The sequence below is a fragment of the Aspergillus bombycis genome, assembly GCF_001792695.1.
Source record: "Aspergillus bombycis strain NRRL26010 chromosome Unknown contig00026, whole genome shotgun sequence".
In the NCBI taxonomy this organism is placed as follows: domain Eukaryota; kingdom Fungi; phylum Ascomycota; class Eurotiomycetes; order Eurotiales; family Aspergillaceae; genus Aspergillus; species Aspergillus bombycis.
The window spans coordinates 27,028-41,757 of NW_019170028.1; the positions used below are offsets into that span (position 1 = coordinate 27,028).

The 14,730-nt window shown below is 49.6% G+C and overlaps 7 protein-coding genes across 7 annotated transcripts; 6 read left to right on the top strand and 1 right to left on the bottom strand.

Moving 5' to 3' along the window:
• Positions 1-1,314: 1,314 nt before the first annotated feature.
• On the top strand, positions 1,315-2,127 carry ABOM_003633 (uncharacterized protein; the record flags this gene model as incomplete). The annotated part of the gene is made up of 1 exon (XM_022530763.1): positions 1,315-2,127. The coding sequence occupies one exon, from the start codon at positions 1,315-1,317 to the stop codon at positions 2,125-2,127; it is 813 nt and encodes a 270-aa protein (XP_022390782.1).
• A 644-nt stretch (positions 2,128-2,771) lies between these two features.
• ABOM_003634 (mannose-6-phosphate isomerase) lies at positions 2,772-4,192 on the top strand (the record flags this gene model as incomplete). The annotated part of the gene is made up of 4 exons (XM_022530764.1): positions 2,772-2,810; positions 2,886-3,005; positions 3,042-3,185; positions 3,257-4,192. The coding sequence occupies 4 exons, from the start codon at positions 2,772-2,774 to the stop codon at positions 4,190-4,192; spliced, it is 1,239 nt and encodes a 412-aa protein (XP_022390728.1).
• Positions 4,193-4,865: 673 nt separating this feature from the next.
• ABOM_003635 (uncharacterized protein) lies at positions 4,866-5,609 on the top strand (the record flags this gene model as incomplete). Its single annotated transcript, XM_022530765.1, has 2 exons — positions 4,866-4,971; positions 5,032-5,609. The coding sequence occupies 2 exons, from the start codon at positions 4,866-4,868 to the stop codon at positions 5,607-5,609; spliced, it is 684 nt and encodes a 227-aa protein (XP_022390727.1).
• Positions 5,610-8,437: 2,828 nt separating this feature from the next.
• Positions 8,438-9,211, top strand: ABOM_003636 (uncharacterized protein; the record flags this gene model as incomplete). Its single annotated transcript, XM_022530766.1, has 1 exon — positions 8,438-9,211. One exon carries the CDS (start codon positions 8,438-8,440, stop codon positions 9,209-9,211), a length of 774 nt encoding a protein of 257 aa, XP_022390717.1.
• A 1,286-nt stretch (positions 9,212-10,497) lies between these two features.
• ABOM_003637 (uncharacterized protein) lies at positions 10,498-11,741 on the top strand (the record flags this gene model as incomplete). Its single annotated transcript, XM_022530767.1, has 3 exons — positions 10,498-10,792; positions 10,848-11,117; positions 11,182-11,741. The coding sequence occupies 3 exons, from the start codon at positions 10,498-10,500 to the stop codon at positions 11,739-11,741; spliced, it is 1,125 nt and encodes a 374-aa protein (XP_022390729.1).
• Positions 11,742-12,630: 889 nt separating this feature from the next.
• med8 (RNA polymerase II mediator complex subunit MED8) lies at positions 12,631-13,498 on the top strand (the record flags this gene model as incomplete). Its single annotated transcript, XM_022530768.1, has 2 exons — positions 12,631-12,755; positions 12,886-13,498. 2 exons carry the CDS (start codon positions 12,631-12,633, stop codon positions 13,496-13,498), a joined length of 738 nt encoding a protein of 245 aa, XP_022390726.1.
• Positions 13,499-13,620: 122 nt separating this feature from the next.
• Positions 13,621-14,599, bottom strand: ABOM_003639 (putative monosaccharide-P-dolichol utilization protein; the record flags this gene model as incomplete). Its single annotated transcript, XM_022530769.1, has 2 exons — positions 13,621-13,896; positions 13,958-14,599. 2 exons carry the CDS (start codon positions 14,597-14,599, stop codon positions 13,621-13,623), a joined length of 918 nt encoding a protein of 305 aa, XP_022390725.1.
• Positions 14,600-14,730: the final 131 nt, after the last annotated feature.

Genomic DNA, 14,730 nt, shown 5'->3' on the forward strand with positions numbered 1-14,730 from the left:
CTTTCGGTACGACTTCAGCGCTTATTGACCTAGGCGGCATAATTTGCTACACATATTTGCCACTTTTAGCTTCCTTGGAGTACCCGAGGTCCTAAATTAATCTCTCGGTTCATCTAACTAGTACTAACCTCATTCTGCCGCCCTTAAGTTTGGCTCGAATGGCATTGCCATGTCCGAGCTGGGGCATGACCAAGGGTCTCGATGAGAGTATATTAGCAAGCATGATCAGCAACTTGAAGACATTTCATAGACTAGATTAGCATACTGCGAGAATGTTCTTTACATTTGGGTAAACAAAGTCTAGGTATCCTACTGGCGCTTCCACTCGTCTCGGCGCTCCAGCAATCAACTTCATGAGTTCATTACTATCCAGAGCCTGTCTGTTGCTAATATTAACCACCCTGGATGTCGCGATCTTGCGATAATTATAGAGCAGCGACGCTAATTAGGGTGCTGCAGGTAATGAGGAGGCGTGTTTCGCGATTTTGTCGCGGGGCTGTTTGGCGCTTCGCTTGGTGATGGTTCTAAAATTGGCCGAATTATGCAGTGTTAGGTCGGAACTAATTCCTGCGATCAAGGTAATTAGTTCTAGACAATAATAGACTCCTTCAGGGAAATTTGCTAAGAATGGAACAGGACTTAAGGCCCTGTCAATCAATCAGCGATGAATCCGTGGTTCCAGACGCGGGGACTAATGCACCTGTCCGCACTTCTCCCACCTCTCCCGGCGGCTACTCTCGAGTTGATCAGCGTCCCTCGTGGAGGGTTGCTTCTAATGTTGGCAACTACACTAATAATTCAGGGCAGTACAGGCTACCTGCATGCATGACCTGCGCCGGTAATTCGACGGGCACGAGACAAAAAAAGAATCATTCCTGAAACTCTTGGCTCAAGGACAAGCTTTTATACTCCTTCATCCTCTACAATGCGACTGGAACTTCAGCCCGGGCAAAATCCTTCTGGATTTATACTTTGGTCTGTGCTTCGTCAGACGCTTCAGCTCATGAATCCTTCCATATCTTGAAGTCCCTTTTGTTTCATGCCTCCAAGCGTCTTGATTATTCAGCGTGCCTTAATTCTCCTTGCGCGTTTCAGCAGCTTGTTCGCGTTCAACTTCCACCTCAATTACTTGGTCGTTTTCTTATTTGCAGCGTTGTCACTGGTAACCAGGAACTTTGCATAGTGCCCACTATCGCAAAGAGTTCATCTAGGCTTGTCACATCACCATACCTATTAGCCCATAATCCTTGGATTGCTACACACTCGAAACTTGACTCGTCGACCTTTTATTCCATACGCCGAGTTAACTTCATTATGGCAAGCATCGTACCAAGGCCCCTGAACCGCCTTCGCAAGACCGACACCTACAAGCCCCTTCACGAACGATTTGGAGACGTCTCAATCTCAGCCCCGACTGAAGGGTCATGGAATCAACTGGAAAGCCCTCGCCAATCTTCTCATAGGGGTTATGGTCATAGCCTCGCCAGGGGCAATTCTACCAGGACCTCCTGGGAGAATTACGATACAGCCTCTGCTCCGGACAATACTCCCCCATCTAGGCAGAACTCCTTTTCCATGAGCACACTGAACCCTCGTCGTCTTTCGATGCGTTTGGCTCCACGGTCAAGACATTCCACCGAGGATCCAAGCGAGAAGGAGCATCTGCACCATTCCGACCGAAGAACCGAGTTTGCCTACAAACCTATCCACCAAGACTACTCTACTGAAGTGGCCGAGAAAGCGGCTTCGCGGGCTCATGATTCGCCTCGTTTCCGATATATCCCTGCCGACACCCGGGCTGCTGCTGTCTCAACTGGAAGCCGTAGATACTCAACGAGTTCGCAACATAGTATGCAGTCCAACCACGCCGGTATTGAGGAAAGGGACAGTCGACCCAGGCAACACTACCGGGATTCTCATTATGAGGACAAGTACGACCACTATGTTGAACCCCACGAGAGATCTCACCGGTCATCTCGAACGGGATGTAGAACTAGTGGCGAATATAGTGAGTGGGCGATGGCCGCACAAATGAACGCGACTTCATCGTTGGAGAAGAAGAGACTTCGTGCGGCGAGGCGCATGACCATGACCATGGTACCTGATGCGGACGACATTTATGGATAAAAGTTTATGGCTGCCTTTTTTTTGAGATTTATAATCGTGATCATCATGTCATTGTGGTGTATATATCTGCAACTGTTATAGCGCGATGAGCAATTTCTGCGTTAGGGCTTTGAAAGGCGTTGGTGGTTGGCTGAATCACTCCCACGAATACACGTATAATGAACAGCTTACGTTACCTCACATCTGATACCTACAATCTAGAACCGCTTCTATTCAAGTACATGGATATGGAACGTGACGGTGTTCAAAAGCACTGCGGCACTGACGTCAGTGTGACGATCAGGGTACATTGATTCCGAATCCTTCCTGTTGAATATCCTGTTGGTAGTCTTCCATCTGGATCTGTAAAAATGGGGAACTCTTGGCTTCATGGAAATTCTGAAGTCCTGGAGTTAGGGCTCGATTGGTATGAAGTCATGACCGGGGATTTCCCAAAAAGGAAGTTGCGATCAGATCCATGCGCACCTTCCGTCCATGACGACATGTTCATGCAGGATCGTCTATCATCGTACAAATAAAGACTCGCTTCTTTTGTTTTATCTCTAACAGACTCTAATGTTGAATAGCTTTCTCCGGTTCCACTTAAAGACACTCAAGACACTACTCAAAATCAAGTGAAATAATACTCCACTCGATTCGTGACAATGGCGGAGCCGATCGTTCAGCTCCAATGCGGAGTAAAGGTATAGCCAAGCCTTTCTCTAGTATTGTTCTTGAAAATTTCAGCTATTAAATGCTAACTACTCTAACTTCCCCAGAATGATCCATGGGGTAAGCAAGGAAAGAACTCGTTAGCCGGTCAGCTTTGGTCCAAGACCCCCAAGAACGGGGATGTAAAAGATGATCAGGCATACTCTGAGGTACTTCCAGCTACCTATGTGGGACATCGAAGACGTTGCTTCTGACATCCTTAGATGTGGATGGGCACATACCCGACTGTTCCTTCTCGAATCCTTTCAACAGGCGAGCTCCTCTCCGAGTATCTGAAGAAGAACCCACAGCTCGTTGGGAAACCGGCGTTTGATAAGTACGGGCCGGAAATCCCGTTCTTGCCGAAGGTGAGTTCTGTACTTCCATGGAATGGGTCCTGAACCCCAGGAGAAGATGAGTTAACACGATAAACCACTAGATCCTCTCATTCAGTAAAGCGCTCCCTCTCCAAGTCCACCCAGACAAATCACTAGCAGAGCAACTCCACAAAGAAAACCCAGACCAATTCAATGACCCAAATCACAAGCCCGAGATCGCAGTCGCGCTGTCCAGTTTCGAGCTCTTCGCTGGCTTTAAACCCCTTAGTGAAATCGAAGCGATCATGAAGCTCAAGCCAGTTGAGCAACTAGTACCATCCAGCCAGCCATTCGATGATGAAGTACTGCGGGAGCTCTGCAAGACGCTCCTCAATGTACCCCCGATCGTTGTCTCAGAGATCATTCAGGGTCTTAAGGATCTCCCAGAAGCTCAGTTTGGCAAGCATCGTTATATTCCCGGGATGCTCGATCGACTTAGCAAGCAATATACCGAGTTCGACAACGGTAACCTCGTTGCAGCGCTACTGATGAACTACATTACTCTTGGACCTGGAGAGGCTATCTGCGTGCCTGCGGACAGTATCCATGCGTATCTTTGTGGTGACATCGTTGAGTGTATGGCGCGTTCTGATAATGTGATTAATACGGGGTTTTGTCCGCGTGCAGAACGTGATAATGTCGATTTATTCACGCGCGCTCTGACTTTCAAGCCACACGGAGTGGACGAGGCTCTTTTGCTGCGGAGAAAGAGTGACAAGGGTGTCAATGGGAAATCGGATGAGTATGCGCCTCCTTTCAGTGAATTTAACGTTTTGGCGACTAGTCTGGGAGCCGGAGAGCATGAAACACACAAGGCTATTTCTGGACCAAGTCTTCTCTTTGTCACCAAAGGATCTGGGCGACTAGAATTGGCCGAGGGTAAGTCCGTCAAGACATTCGACCTGCAGGAGGGATATGTATACTTTGTTGGACAAGGTGTGAGACTGGGTCTATCTACGGACAAGGGAATCGCTGTGTATCGACCATATGCCGAGTAAACGGAAGTATTCGAAACACTAAAATACGGGACATTTTGGATGAGATGCTTGCCTCCATGTACACTGGGGTCTGTAGACGTTGAGGTTAGGTTTGGGGTCTGTCTAGCCCTCTAACAAAGCGTGGCGTATAAAATTGTAGAATGAGCCGACCGACAGGCATATCCTGGAAACGCCCGATTTGAACATGTTTAAAATTCTAGAATGATAGAAACCAAGTTGGATCCGCGACCAGTTACCCAGCATCTCCGATTTCTCCTCATTTGCTCACTTTAAAATAGATCAACTAATGCGGGTCCGCTCCTTCAATTGCCGCTGATACGACAATCCGAGCGCTTGCAGCTCCAAAACCGAGCATCGACAGCCAATGAATCTGCAATCGCGCCGAAATCCTTCTATTTTTGGGGTTATTGCTTTTGTCACAGACTGGTGCTTGCTGGATACACTGCATACTGTCACGCTGGCTAGCCGCGACTCAAGGCTGGAGCAGATGCCCTGACCGGAACTTAAAATGATCTCAAACAAGTCATCCTGAAACAAGGCTGGAGGTGAGCGTGAGTTCTTAATGGGGGATGTCTCCGCTCTTCTTGAACTGAAGTGAACTGAACTGAGGGGGAAGCTCAAGTGTTTTTTCTCGGCCAGCGACCTCTTCAATCTTACCCCGCAAGCTGGCAATATGTTTCTCCCTCTTGGCCAAAGGTCATTGGTGCCTCGATCGAGTGACCCGGCAACCAACCAGATTATCATCGGCGTTGTTTTGGGTTGTGTCGCTGCTGTCGCTAGTAAGTATAGCCTTTCTTCTCTATAAACCCACTGAAAACGTGTTGTTGATGTCAAACTAGTCACTGCGGGGATCTTGTTCATTCTCTTCAAGAAACGGAGATGGGATCGCATCCGACAATACGAGGAGAACATGCTGGTCATGCATGCACCGATGGGATATAAGCCCCAGGAATACCCCTCCGACAACCAGGGAATGGAACGGCCACGACCCTATTCGTCAATGTATTCCTATAGTCAACCACGAGAGCAAAGCCATATCCATCCTCGTGGGAGACTGTCCGGGGACACCCCGCCACCCGCATATACCACTATACCCGCCTATGACCCCTCGAGGTACCAGGCCATTAGTCAACTGCCACCATCAGTTAAGGTCAATCGACCGACCCAGGTGGATCCGGTCGGTATGTTTGAGGAAAGACCATTCTCTTTTATTCGAGGCGTCGAGCAGCAATACACCGGGCCAGCGGAGACACAGAGAAGCTCGTCTCAATTAGAGCAGCGGGGACTGTCACTGGAGAGCTCTCGGTCGATGGACTCGACTAGTAGCACCACCAATTTCTCTCGACCTTTAGAGGGGGCGCAATCACTTCGACGACCAAAACCTGTGCTGTCGAGGTTGGTCACGAATTTTAATTAGGGTCTGGCTTCAACTTGTCAAATCGGACGGATCTGGTGGTCTTGGTTAGCGTTGGGTTGGTAAATGGGACTGGGATGGATAAATGGGTCAATACGGCGTATGGTGTATGGAGTGCTTTTCTCTTTTCCTGTTTACTTTCGGTCTTCCTTCTTTTCTTTGGGGAAGCGACGCGATGGATTCATGACAGTAACGATCTCTGCGTTCCTATGCCGCAGCGTTAGGTATAATGAAATTGATGATGATCATGAAGCATGTCCTGTGTTGCTAGAGTATGGGCTCGCAGCTAATGTCTCGCTGTCACGGCAGTCTGGTGGATGTGATTTGCTAGACCATGATCCAAAGAATATTTCGTGATTATGCTGTTGTCTGTTCTTGTGCACAGCAGAATCCATAATGTGTTCCTGCTGAGATTGAGTCCCGGTGAGTAAGTGATGAGGTTGTCGTGATGGCGCTGTCAACTCACCCTTTGTAGAACCAGGCGTAACAAGTAGGATAACGAAGAAGTTCGACGCTGCTCCTCAAGAAAGGGCGGGACTAACATCCTTCCTATCCTGATTCAAACGATTGCTCCTTCCGCAGAACGATATGGGCATAGCTAAACAAGCCAAACATCTAGAGACAGCAAGGGCTTAGATATCAGTATCTTCACTGAAGAAGAATACTATGCCACTGCTGGCATATTTGGAGCTTAATATCTGTGGGGAGGAATCAGGTCCACTGGTAAAATGGGGGTGGCAAGTTACTAACAACTTCCTTTACCCGACTCGTTGAAAAAAGGGTAATACCTGAGCCGATATCTCTACCAGTGGTACTTGAGACAGTCCACCTGCGGCAGTGAAAAGTATCCACAGGAAAGGAGAAAGGAAAGAACGGTGAAAAGTACTGGAAAGTTGGTGGGACCTGGCTACTTAGCCTACATGGTTGTGTACTTGTGAGGGGCACAGTCTGACAGGGTGTACGATGACTCCATTAGTCCGACTTATTACAGGGATTTATCATTGAAGCTGGTGCTGGCGCTTGTGTCTTGTAGGATATCGTGCCTACTACTAGCACTAGTACTTCTGAGCGTGACGTCCATGGCATCTGCAGGGTAGTATTCTGACGGGTATTGGCAGTGGGACTAAATACTAGGCCACTCAAGCACAAAGAAACGGAGGTACAGAAGGGCAGGGAAATAAAATGAAAATTAAGGAAAACTACTATAATCAAGTGGATTGTACACGGAGTAAGCCATAGAACGATCTGGACGTGAGTCATGGTCTATCATAGCCTACAGGTCCTAAAGCCATAAACATCGGCAGTCTGATGTGCTATAGCTGTCTTGTCGAATAAGTACTGATAGTTTTGAATAACTAACCTTTGCAGTAGATGGGCCGTGGACCTTAGTGACCATTGAACTACCAAGACCAACACCAAATAACTATAACTCGCAAAAGATGTCTACCGTCGTTGTACAGCGATTGAGGCTACTTGCCAGGATCAAATGGAGGCTGCCCGACCGGGATGTTAGGGCAAGGATGTCCAGGAGGAATTTGTCATCGGTCATTTGACGAGCAACGTCGCTTGGGCGTTCACACCTTGTCAAAATCCCCAAACTGTCTAGCTGCAGGGCATTAACAATTCGTTTATCTTGGACAAGAGTTTATTAGATTGGCCATCCCACGTCGTCTCCATCACGGCGCGTAGATAAGCTCGGTGGATGGTTCGGGTTCAACCGCGACGATCAACCGGGTGCTTGTTCTCGCGCCAGCCAACGACTTTCTCCCTTCCCCCTCTTTTCACCCCTCCGCAGCGGAAGGAATTATGGTTCCGTGTGCAAATTAGTGCGTTGATGTCTGTGGAGACGTTAGGTAAAAAGACTTCGGTCCCTTGAACACAATGGGCCTCATTTATTAACTCATCTGACACTTCACCAGTCATACGAATGGATTGCCCTCCACTTCCCTGTGAGGTGATGTTGCATCGCTTGCGCTCGCGGGGTCGACGCACCTATAAACGGCAAGGAGTTGTACAACATCCTTGCTCCCAAGCCATAGCTCTGTTCTGTCCCCTGTCCCCTGTGTGCTCGCCAGTGTGATGTTGGCCATGAAGCGCCACGCCAAGCCAGGACCCACGCCGGTTTACACTTACATCCATGTCTTGGTGGGTGACGGTCGACGCAAGATGACTGCGCCGTAATATTCACCCCTCGTTCGGCCCTATCTTCATGAGCTACGAAGCCGGGCGCTGGACCCGGTTGTCTTCCCTGTCATAATTATGGTCGGCCCAGCTTCCTAGGGCCAGTTACCATCGCCAGTCGTTGTGCTGCTTTCGAAGACCCCTCGGTGGCCAAGGGAGATCGGTCTGTCGGTCTTCATCTACTGGTGCTCTGTCAACCTCCACCGGAAGGGGGTAGAGGAGGGGCGGACCAGACTGTCGGGTCCAAGACGCGTCCCCTACTCGCACCACATTTGCCTTGGAGCCCGCCCGTTGACAGTCTATCTCTCCGGGAGACCCTTCCTCGGCCGCCAATTCAGAGAGACATGCAGATGCCATTTGACGAGCGGTATGTCGTCGATGGACGTATACTGATATATCATCATCCCATGCAGACTGGCGGTCCCCAATACTTCCACATTTCCCGTCTTCTGCGTTTAGATAGTCTTTGACCCCGCCTGACGAATTGGTAGACGAGCGACACGCATAGCTTGCCAGCGTCAAGGTATGCGTCACGCACACTTTTGACACGAAATTTTGTATGCTTTGAGCCACTCGTCGTTAGTTAAAGCTCAAACGCTTACCACGCATATGTGGGCAGGCTTCATTCTATGAAAAGCCCTTTGAATATCATGACAGGTATTATCCAAAAATTAAGAAGAAAGCGAAAGCTCTCTTCGGAGCTGCACTCCCGCTGGGGTGATGTGGCTATCACGTATCCCAATGCCGGCTCCTGGAGTCAATACGAGCAATCGCCTGTTGGAACACCCAATTCGATACCCGTTAAAATGTTAGATCACTGTCGACGACATGGTTCCCTTGATTCGCTCGATCACCATGGCCACGCATCTACTCTACCTTCGGGCAACTTCAAAGAGCGGACATCATCCACTGATTCGGCCATGACTATGCCAACGGGACACTACGACGCAAAGCTACGAGGGCGATCGAAGAAAAAGGCACCCCCTCCAAGTCCTATAGTAGGACATAAAGCCCATCCCACAGTGAGGGATGGTTTTGACGAATCTTCCACTGATGAGGAAGAGGATTCCATATCCGGTCTTAACAGTCCAAAGGGGCGATATCCACGGGACAGGTCTCGCACGAAATCCGGCGAGGAAAGCGGAACCTATTCACGCGCGTCCAAATCACCGCCGCTGTCGGTCACATCACGAATGCGCCACTTCAGTTTACAGAGTACTACAACCGATCCGACAGCATCTATACCAGCTACATCGAGTTCGAGACATACCAGTTATACGTCGTCTATCCCTTCAGTGCCGTCTGAGGACCCTCGGCTGGGACACCGACCAAGTCCTCGTGATACTAAACTTATGCATCGGCCGAAGCCTGCACCGGTTGCAGAACAGGAGTTGGTTCCGTCGTACGATGATCTTTACGGATAGTCGATGTCCACTATATTGGATTCGAGATAATGCTTTGAGTTTCCTGTGCAAGAACAGGCTCCTGCAAATGCCTAATACGTTAAGCTACCATGAGTCATGAAAACCACTGATCTACCGATTTGGATCTTTCTTTGCTTATTTCTTTCATGCTTCGTCTCTCTCTCCTATTGTCCTTTTCGATGCCACCGACGAGAAAGAACAAACTTGCATAGTGGCGTTATTATCTAATTCGTATCTCATCTGGGAGGCTTATTTTTCTTCCTTTCTTTTTTCCTTTTTTCCTTTTCTTTTTTTATCCTGCTCCATATCAATCCGATTTGACCAAGTGCTATAGTAGTAGTCTATGAGCGATTTGATTTACCCTGTGCATGACAGCCAATGACGGTGAATTGCGCTTAACTGATGTTTGGCGCATTTCGACGGAGTGACCACCGACAGGATTTTCGGGGACTAGAATCTGTATACGATTATTATTTTCCTGTTATTATTATGACATATAGTCACGAATAAATGACATCTTTTTTTTTATGTATTTTTTATGTATTTCTCTTTTTTCTCTGTTGCATTTCCGGGTTCGGGGAAAAGGCACGCGCAATGCAGGGACACTGAGAGTTGCGAATCTTCTAAGCGCCCAGTGCCAAAGAAACTGCAAATGGGAAACACAACAGGTCGAGCACTTCGGAGGGATGTTCCGAAGCTCAAGAATTGCACTGTGCATTTTCCAATGAGGAGTTTCACCAATGATAAACGGCAGGAAACAAAAAGATGAGGGGTTCCAAGGGAGATCGACGAATGGAAAGCCTCAAGCGCAGAGGCGATGCGACCATCTGCAGAAGCCGTCACAATCACAATCACTCGTCGCCAATCCCTCGTCACGCTCATCACACGAACCGCCTGTCACTGGGCAAGGATCAACCTTCCACTACCTGTCTTTTACAGGTACTCTTAGCGCCCAGCTGCACACTGTATGCTTGTTCAGTCTTGACTAGCTTGACAGCTTCCAAAGCACGATGATCGTACCACGGATGCTACTCTGTACCTTATCAATCCCACGAAGGTACCGGTAAGGCCTCTCTCTCGGCGTCCAGTCATTGTGAAAAACCGCAAGTTCAACCCTCTCGTCACCCTCTGTTACCCGCACCGGACAATTGAGGTGCTTCCCCTCCCTTTTTCATCCTCGCTGGATCCGCAGTTGTGTTGAGTATTAAATGCCAGCACTGCGGGCAAGCTTTCCCTCTTAGCTGTCTTAGTGCAGACAGTATCTGGAGACCACTTCCGACACCAACATGCTCGGCTCCTGGGGCCTAGTTCCGAGATCTACGTCTAAATGGGCGGCGGCCTTAATTCTCCTCTGCCAATTAGTCCAACTGGCTGTGGCGTTGCGGACAACACCAGGATCACCATGTGCAAGCGTTTGCAATAAGCAATCGACCAACACGACGGGGTCTGAGATTACCTGTCTAGATACCGATTTCACTGCCACCGGCAAAGGGTCGCAATTCAAGCAGTGTGTCGACTGTCAGTTGCGCAGTACTTACAGTGACCCATCTTCCGGGGAGACGGATGTGGACTGGGGGCTTTGTAAGTATACACTGTGTCCGCCTATTGGTGCTCTCTAACCATCGGAGCTTTGTAGACAATCTTCGTTATACTTTCACCTCCTGTGTCTATGGCTACCCAAAAAGCGTGAGCAATATCTCCACGCAGTGCACAGTGAATTGTCAGCCGTTGGACAGAGCCTTAGAGTTTGATCTGACAGACCCGGGTGCGAATAACTTTTACACCTGGTGTGGCACTACGTCGTTTGCCGACAATCTCATCACCCAGTGCGAAAAGTGCTATAATTTCACCCTCACCCAGACCCAGGATCCGACAAATGGTCAATCACAGGTCTTTATGGCGAACTGTGCGTTAGAATCCCCGCCATCCCCGAGTAACATGCGTAGCTAACTTGAACCTTTGAAACGCAGTCCTTGAAGCGCTTCGATATAACTGCCATTTTCGAACACCCACGGGCTTTGCATTCCCTATCAGCCCGACGAGGATTTTCAGCGAGTCGCTGTTACCATCCTCCACGGTAGACCTTATCAACCCAACCCCGACCAGTGGTCCCGGGGTAAACCTGGCTCTGGTGATCGCACTCCCGGTCCTGGGGTTCGTAATTCTGTTGTGTGCACTGGCCATATGCTGCTTCTTTTTCATTCGGTGGCGTCGCAGAAAGGCCCGAAAGCACCGACAATCCAGCCACCTCCATGCCCGGTGGAACGATACCGGCATCAGTACCCCGTGGGCAAACTACCACGAGATGTACAGTCCCACCATGTATCAGCAGGGTTACGGGCAGCAGCCGGGTTTCACCTTCGTCGACAACGATGGACAATATCGGGATGTGGGTTATTCCAAGAATATCACCGAGGTAACTGCATCCACTGTCGCAACGCCTCCCCTGAACCTTTCCCCAGACGGAGAGAAACAGAAAAACCCCGAGTACCCTGAGTACTTCGGCCAGGATTCCAAGCAGAAGCGGTAATACTGACCAACAGTCATAGACTGGTCCATGCAAGAGGTTTCCGAGCCGATAAGTAATGTATGGTTTCGTGCATGTTAGTTCGTTTTGCATGTCGTTATGTTTCATGAACTCGATGAAGAGAACTGCGCTCATCGCGATATACCCCCTCCATTCCTTGACCATTCAGCGAAAATATCCGCCTATTTTGTATTCTTCTATGATGGAAGTCGACTTCCATCTCATGTCATATATCATAGTCGGAAATACATATCAAAATCCACACACGCGCACACACACACACACACACACACAAGCAAAGAACAAGAAAGTAAGCAGAGAAATCTCACAGTCAAGGTAACAAGATTATATACACCAGCTCCCCCGCCCACCAAGAAGATCAAAACGCAGAAGGATGGAAGGCTCTAAAAATAAACACGGCATAGCGAGAGCCAAGTCACGACGAGATTGGACCGACAGGCGTCTAAAAGTTTCAAGTCACTCGGCCAAGCTCCAATCACCACCATGCAAAGCTGGCAATGATAATAATAGAACTTTGCAGGATTCTTCACCGGTGAGTTTAGCCGGAGTCCAAGCTGGTTATAGCATTATTCAGAAGGGGCTCGTGGGTAGTTATGACCCTCGAGTTGTGCTCTGTCGATAGGACTGCATCTCGTACTTCTACTTGGGTGGTGGGCTGTTGGTTACGTTACTGACCCAATCTATGGAGGAGGGGAAGGTCCCTGAGGCAAAAAATACACCAAACCCGATCAGGCGATAGTATCTAATCAACTGCATTTACTTGGATTGCATCTCCAAATCCCATCCAACAAATACTAGTGACCTCCTCCAACCACACCGTTGACAAACAATATCAACGCACCTATAGCACCCCCAAAAGGAAAAAGGCAAAATGGCCACCCCGACGCATGAACAGCTCAAAACCCTCGAGCAATCCCGCCAGCGATTGGTCCAGCTCACGCGCTCCCTGGCGTCCCTTATAGGAAGTCTAAATCAAAGTGACCCTCTGCCATCCTGGTACGTTTATACAGTTCCACCCAATCATTCCTGCCGGTTTCATCGGCCGTAAATCCGATTTTATGGATAATGACTGAATGGGCAAGGTAATTGTCGCACGTAAGCTAACTTGTGTTAAAATAAACAAAAGGTCCTCCCTCCAATCCCAAGCAAGCATCATCTCAAATAACCTCCTCAGCGTCTCCGACCACCTCTCCGATAACCGTGATCTCTTGGCCTCCATCGTCGCCTACCCGGGCCCCGACTATCCGGGCCGGACGCAGGCCAACACGCTCGAACAGCTGCTTCGGACGAAACTCGACCCCCGCGTCGAAGACTGGGTTGCGCGCGGTCGCAAGGCCGGCGCGTCTGCGCTGGAGGATACGTCGGGGCTGGCGGAGGCGGAGCTGGCGGAATTGTGGGATTGGGCGCCCGTGGAGGCGAATCAGGAGGCGAGACGCAGGAATTGGGGTGGAAATTTTACGCTCGAGGAGAGGGAGATGGGGGTGCAGAATGTTGTTACGGGGTTGGTGAGGGTGTTAGAGGATGAGGGGAGTGAGAGTGAGGAGGAGGAGGAGGAGGAGGAGGAAGGGGAGGAGGATGAGATGGAGATTGTCGGTGTTAGGAGGCAGTCTGCTGGGGCTGGGTTTGAGTTTGATATTGCGCCTGCGCAGCACCACCAGCAGAAGTTTATGGAGCCTGCGGTGCCGTTGGAGGATATTTTGAGGTTTATGACCACTGGAGCGGAGCCTGGGAAAAGGTAATTTATGGATAGGTTGATTTAAAAAGTTACGAGGGAATGAGGATAGAACATTTCGTGAAGAGAATGTATTACGTTGTATCATTAAAACTGCATACTGAGTGAGGAAAGCAATCAATAGCGAAACTAACCACGGCGTCGGGTAGTCGGGGTCTTTCCAGACGGCTTGGGGGAAGGAGATGCGCCCGAGCTCTGTGCAACGGGTGCCTTCTCCACTGGCTTGGGAGCTGCCTTCTTCGCCTTCTTGGGCTTCGTGGGCGCCTTCCAGTAGTACACCATTTGGGTTGCCAAAATCACGTTTAGAGTGAAACCGGCAATGAAGCCATAGAGAATCAACTTGTCGTCTACCTCTTGGAGGGTGGTGAAGATACGGGACAGAGAGCCGGCAAGATAGTTGAACACCTAGACTCACGTTAGCCGAGTTCCCAAGCTGTCCAAGGATGAAAGAAAACCTGGTACATACCGCAAAAGCACTCAACTGTCCAGTGCCTCCCTCACGCCAAATGGTAATGATCTGGGGCAACTTGCTCGCAACGCCCAGGGCACCAGCACCAGCCTGCAAAAGGGACATGGTCTGCACATCCACCAAAGTTTGATCGAAAAGCAATGCGTACACGCTGGCCGCAACAACGGCAATGAACGCCGCAGCCGCAGTTGGTCGATCGGCGAAGGTCAACACCAGGACACCCACCATTACATCTTGTACGGCGATCAACGCGGTTTCGCCATAAGTGCTAAAAGGGAACTGATTGCGCACACTGTATGACAGAGTGATGAGCAAGCTAGCAGTTTCGAGAGCGTACGACACAAAGGACACGCCGGCCGAGGAGCGAGATCCGATCAATTTCAGAATCTGGGGAACCTTCACGATAGCGCTGGCACCCACGATGGCAATCCCTAGCGCCTTGGAGATGGCAAGGGACGTGCAGGCAGGATCTTTGGTGACATCAAGATCAACCAAGAGAGCGTTGTGGCAGGATGATCCGATTAGAGAAGTGACGGTATCGTGGACGGGTTCCGGCAGCGACGAGACGATCTGACGGAGGTAAGGTTGGAGAGGGGTGATGATATTTTGCTGGAGGGGTTCCATGATGGAAGCGGCCATCTTGAGGTTGACTGCTGTAAAATATATACGAACAGAAAAGGCCAGGCAAGCTCGCTGAGGTGAAGGTTGTAGGACGGAACTTTTTTAAAGATGGACCGATTGATAGCTGTCCAGACAACTCGCCGAACTGC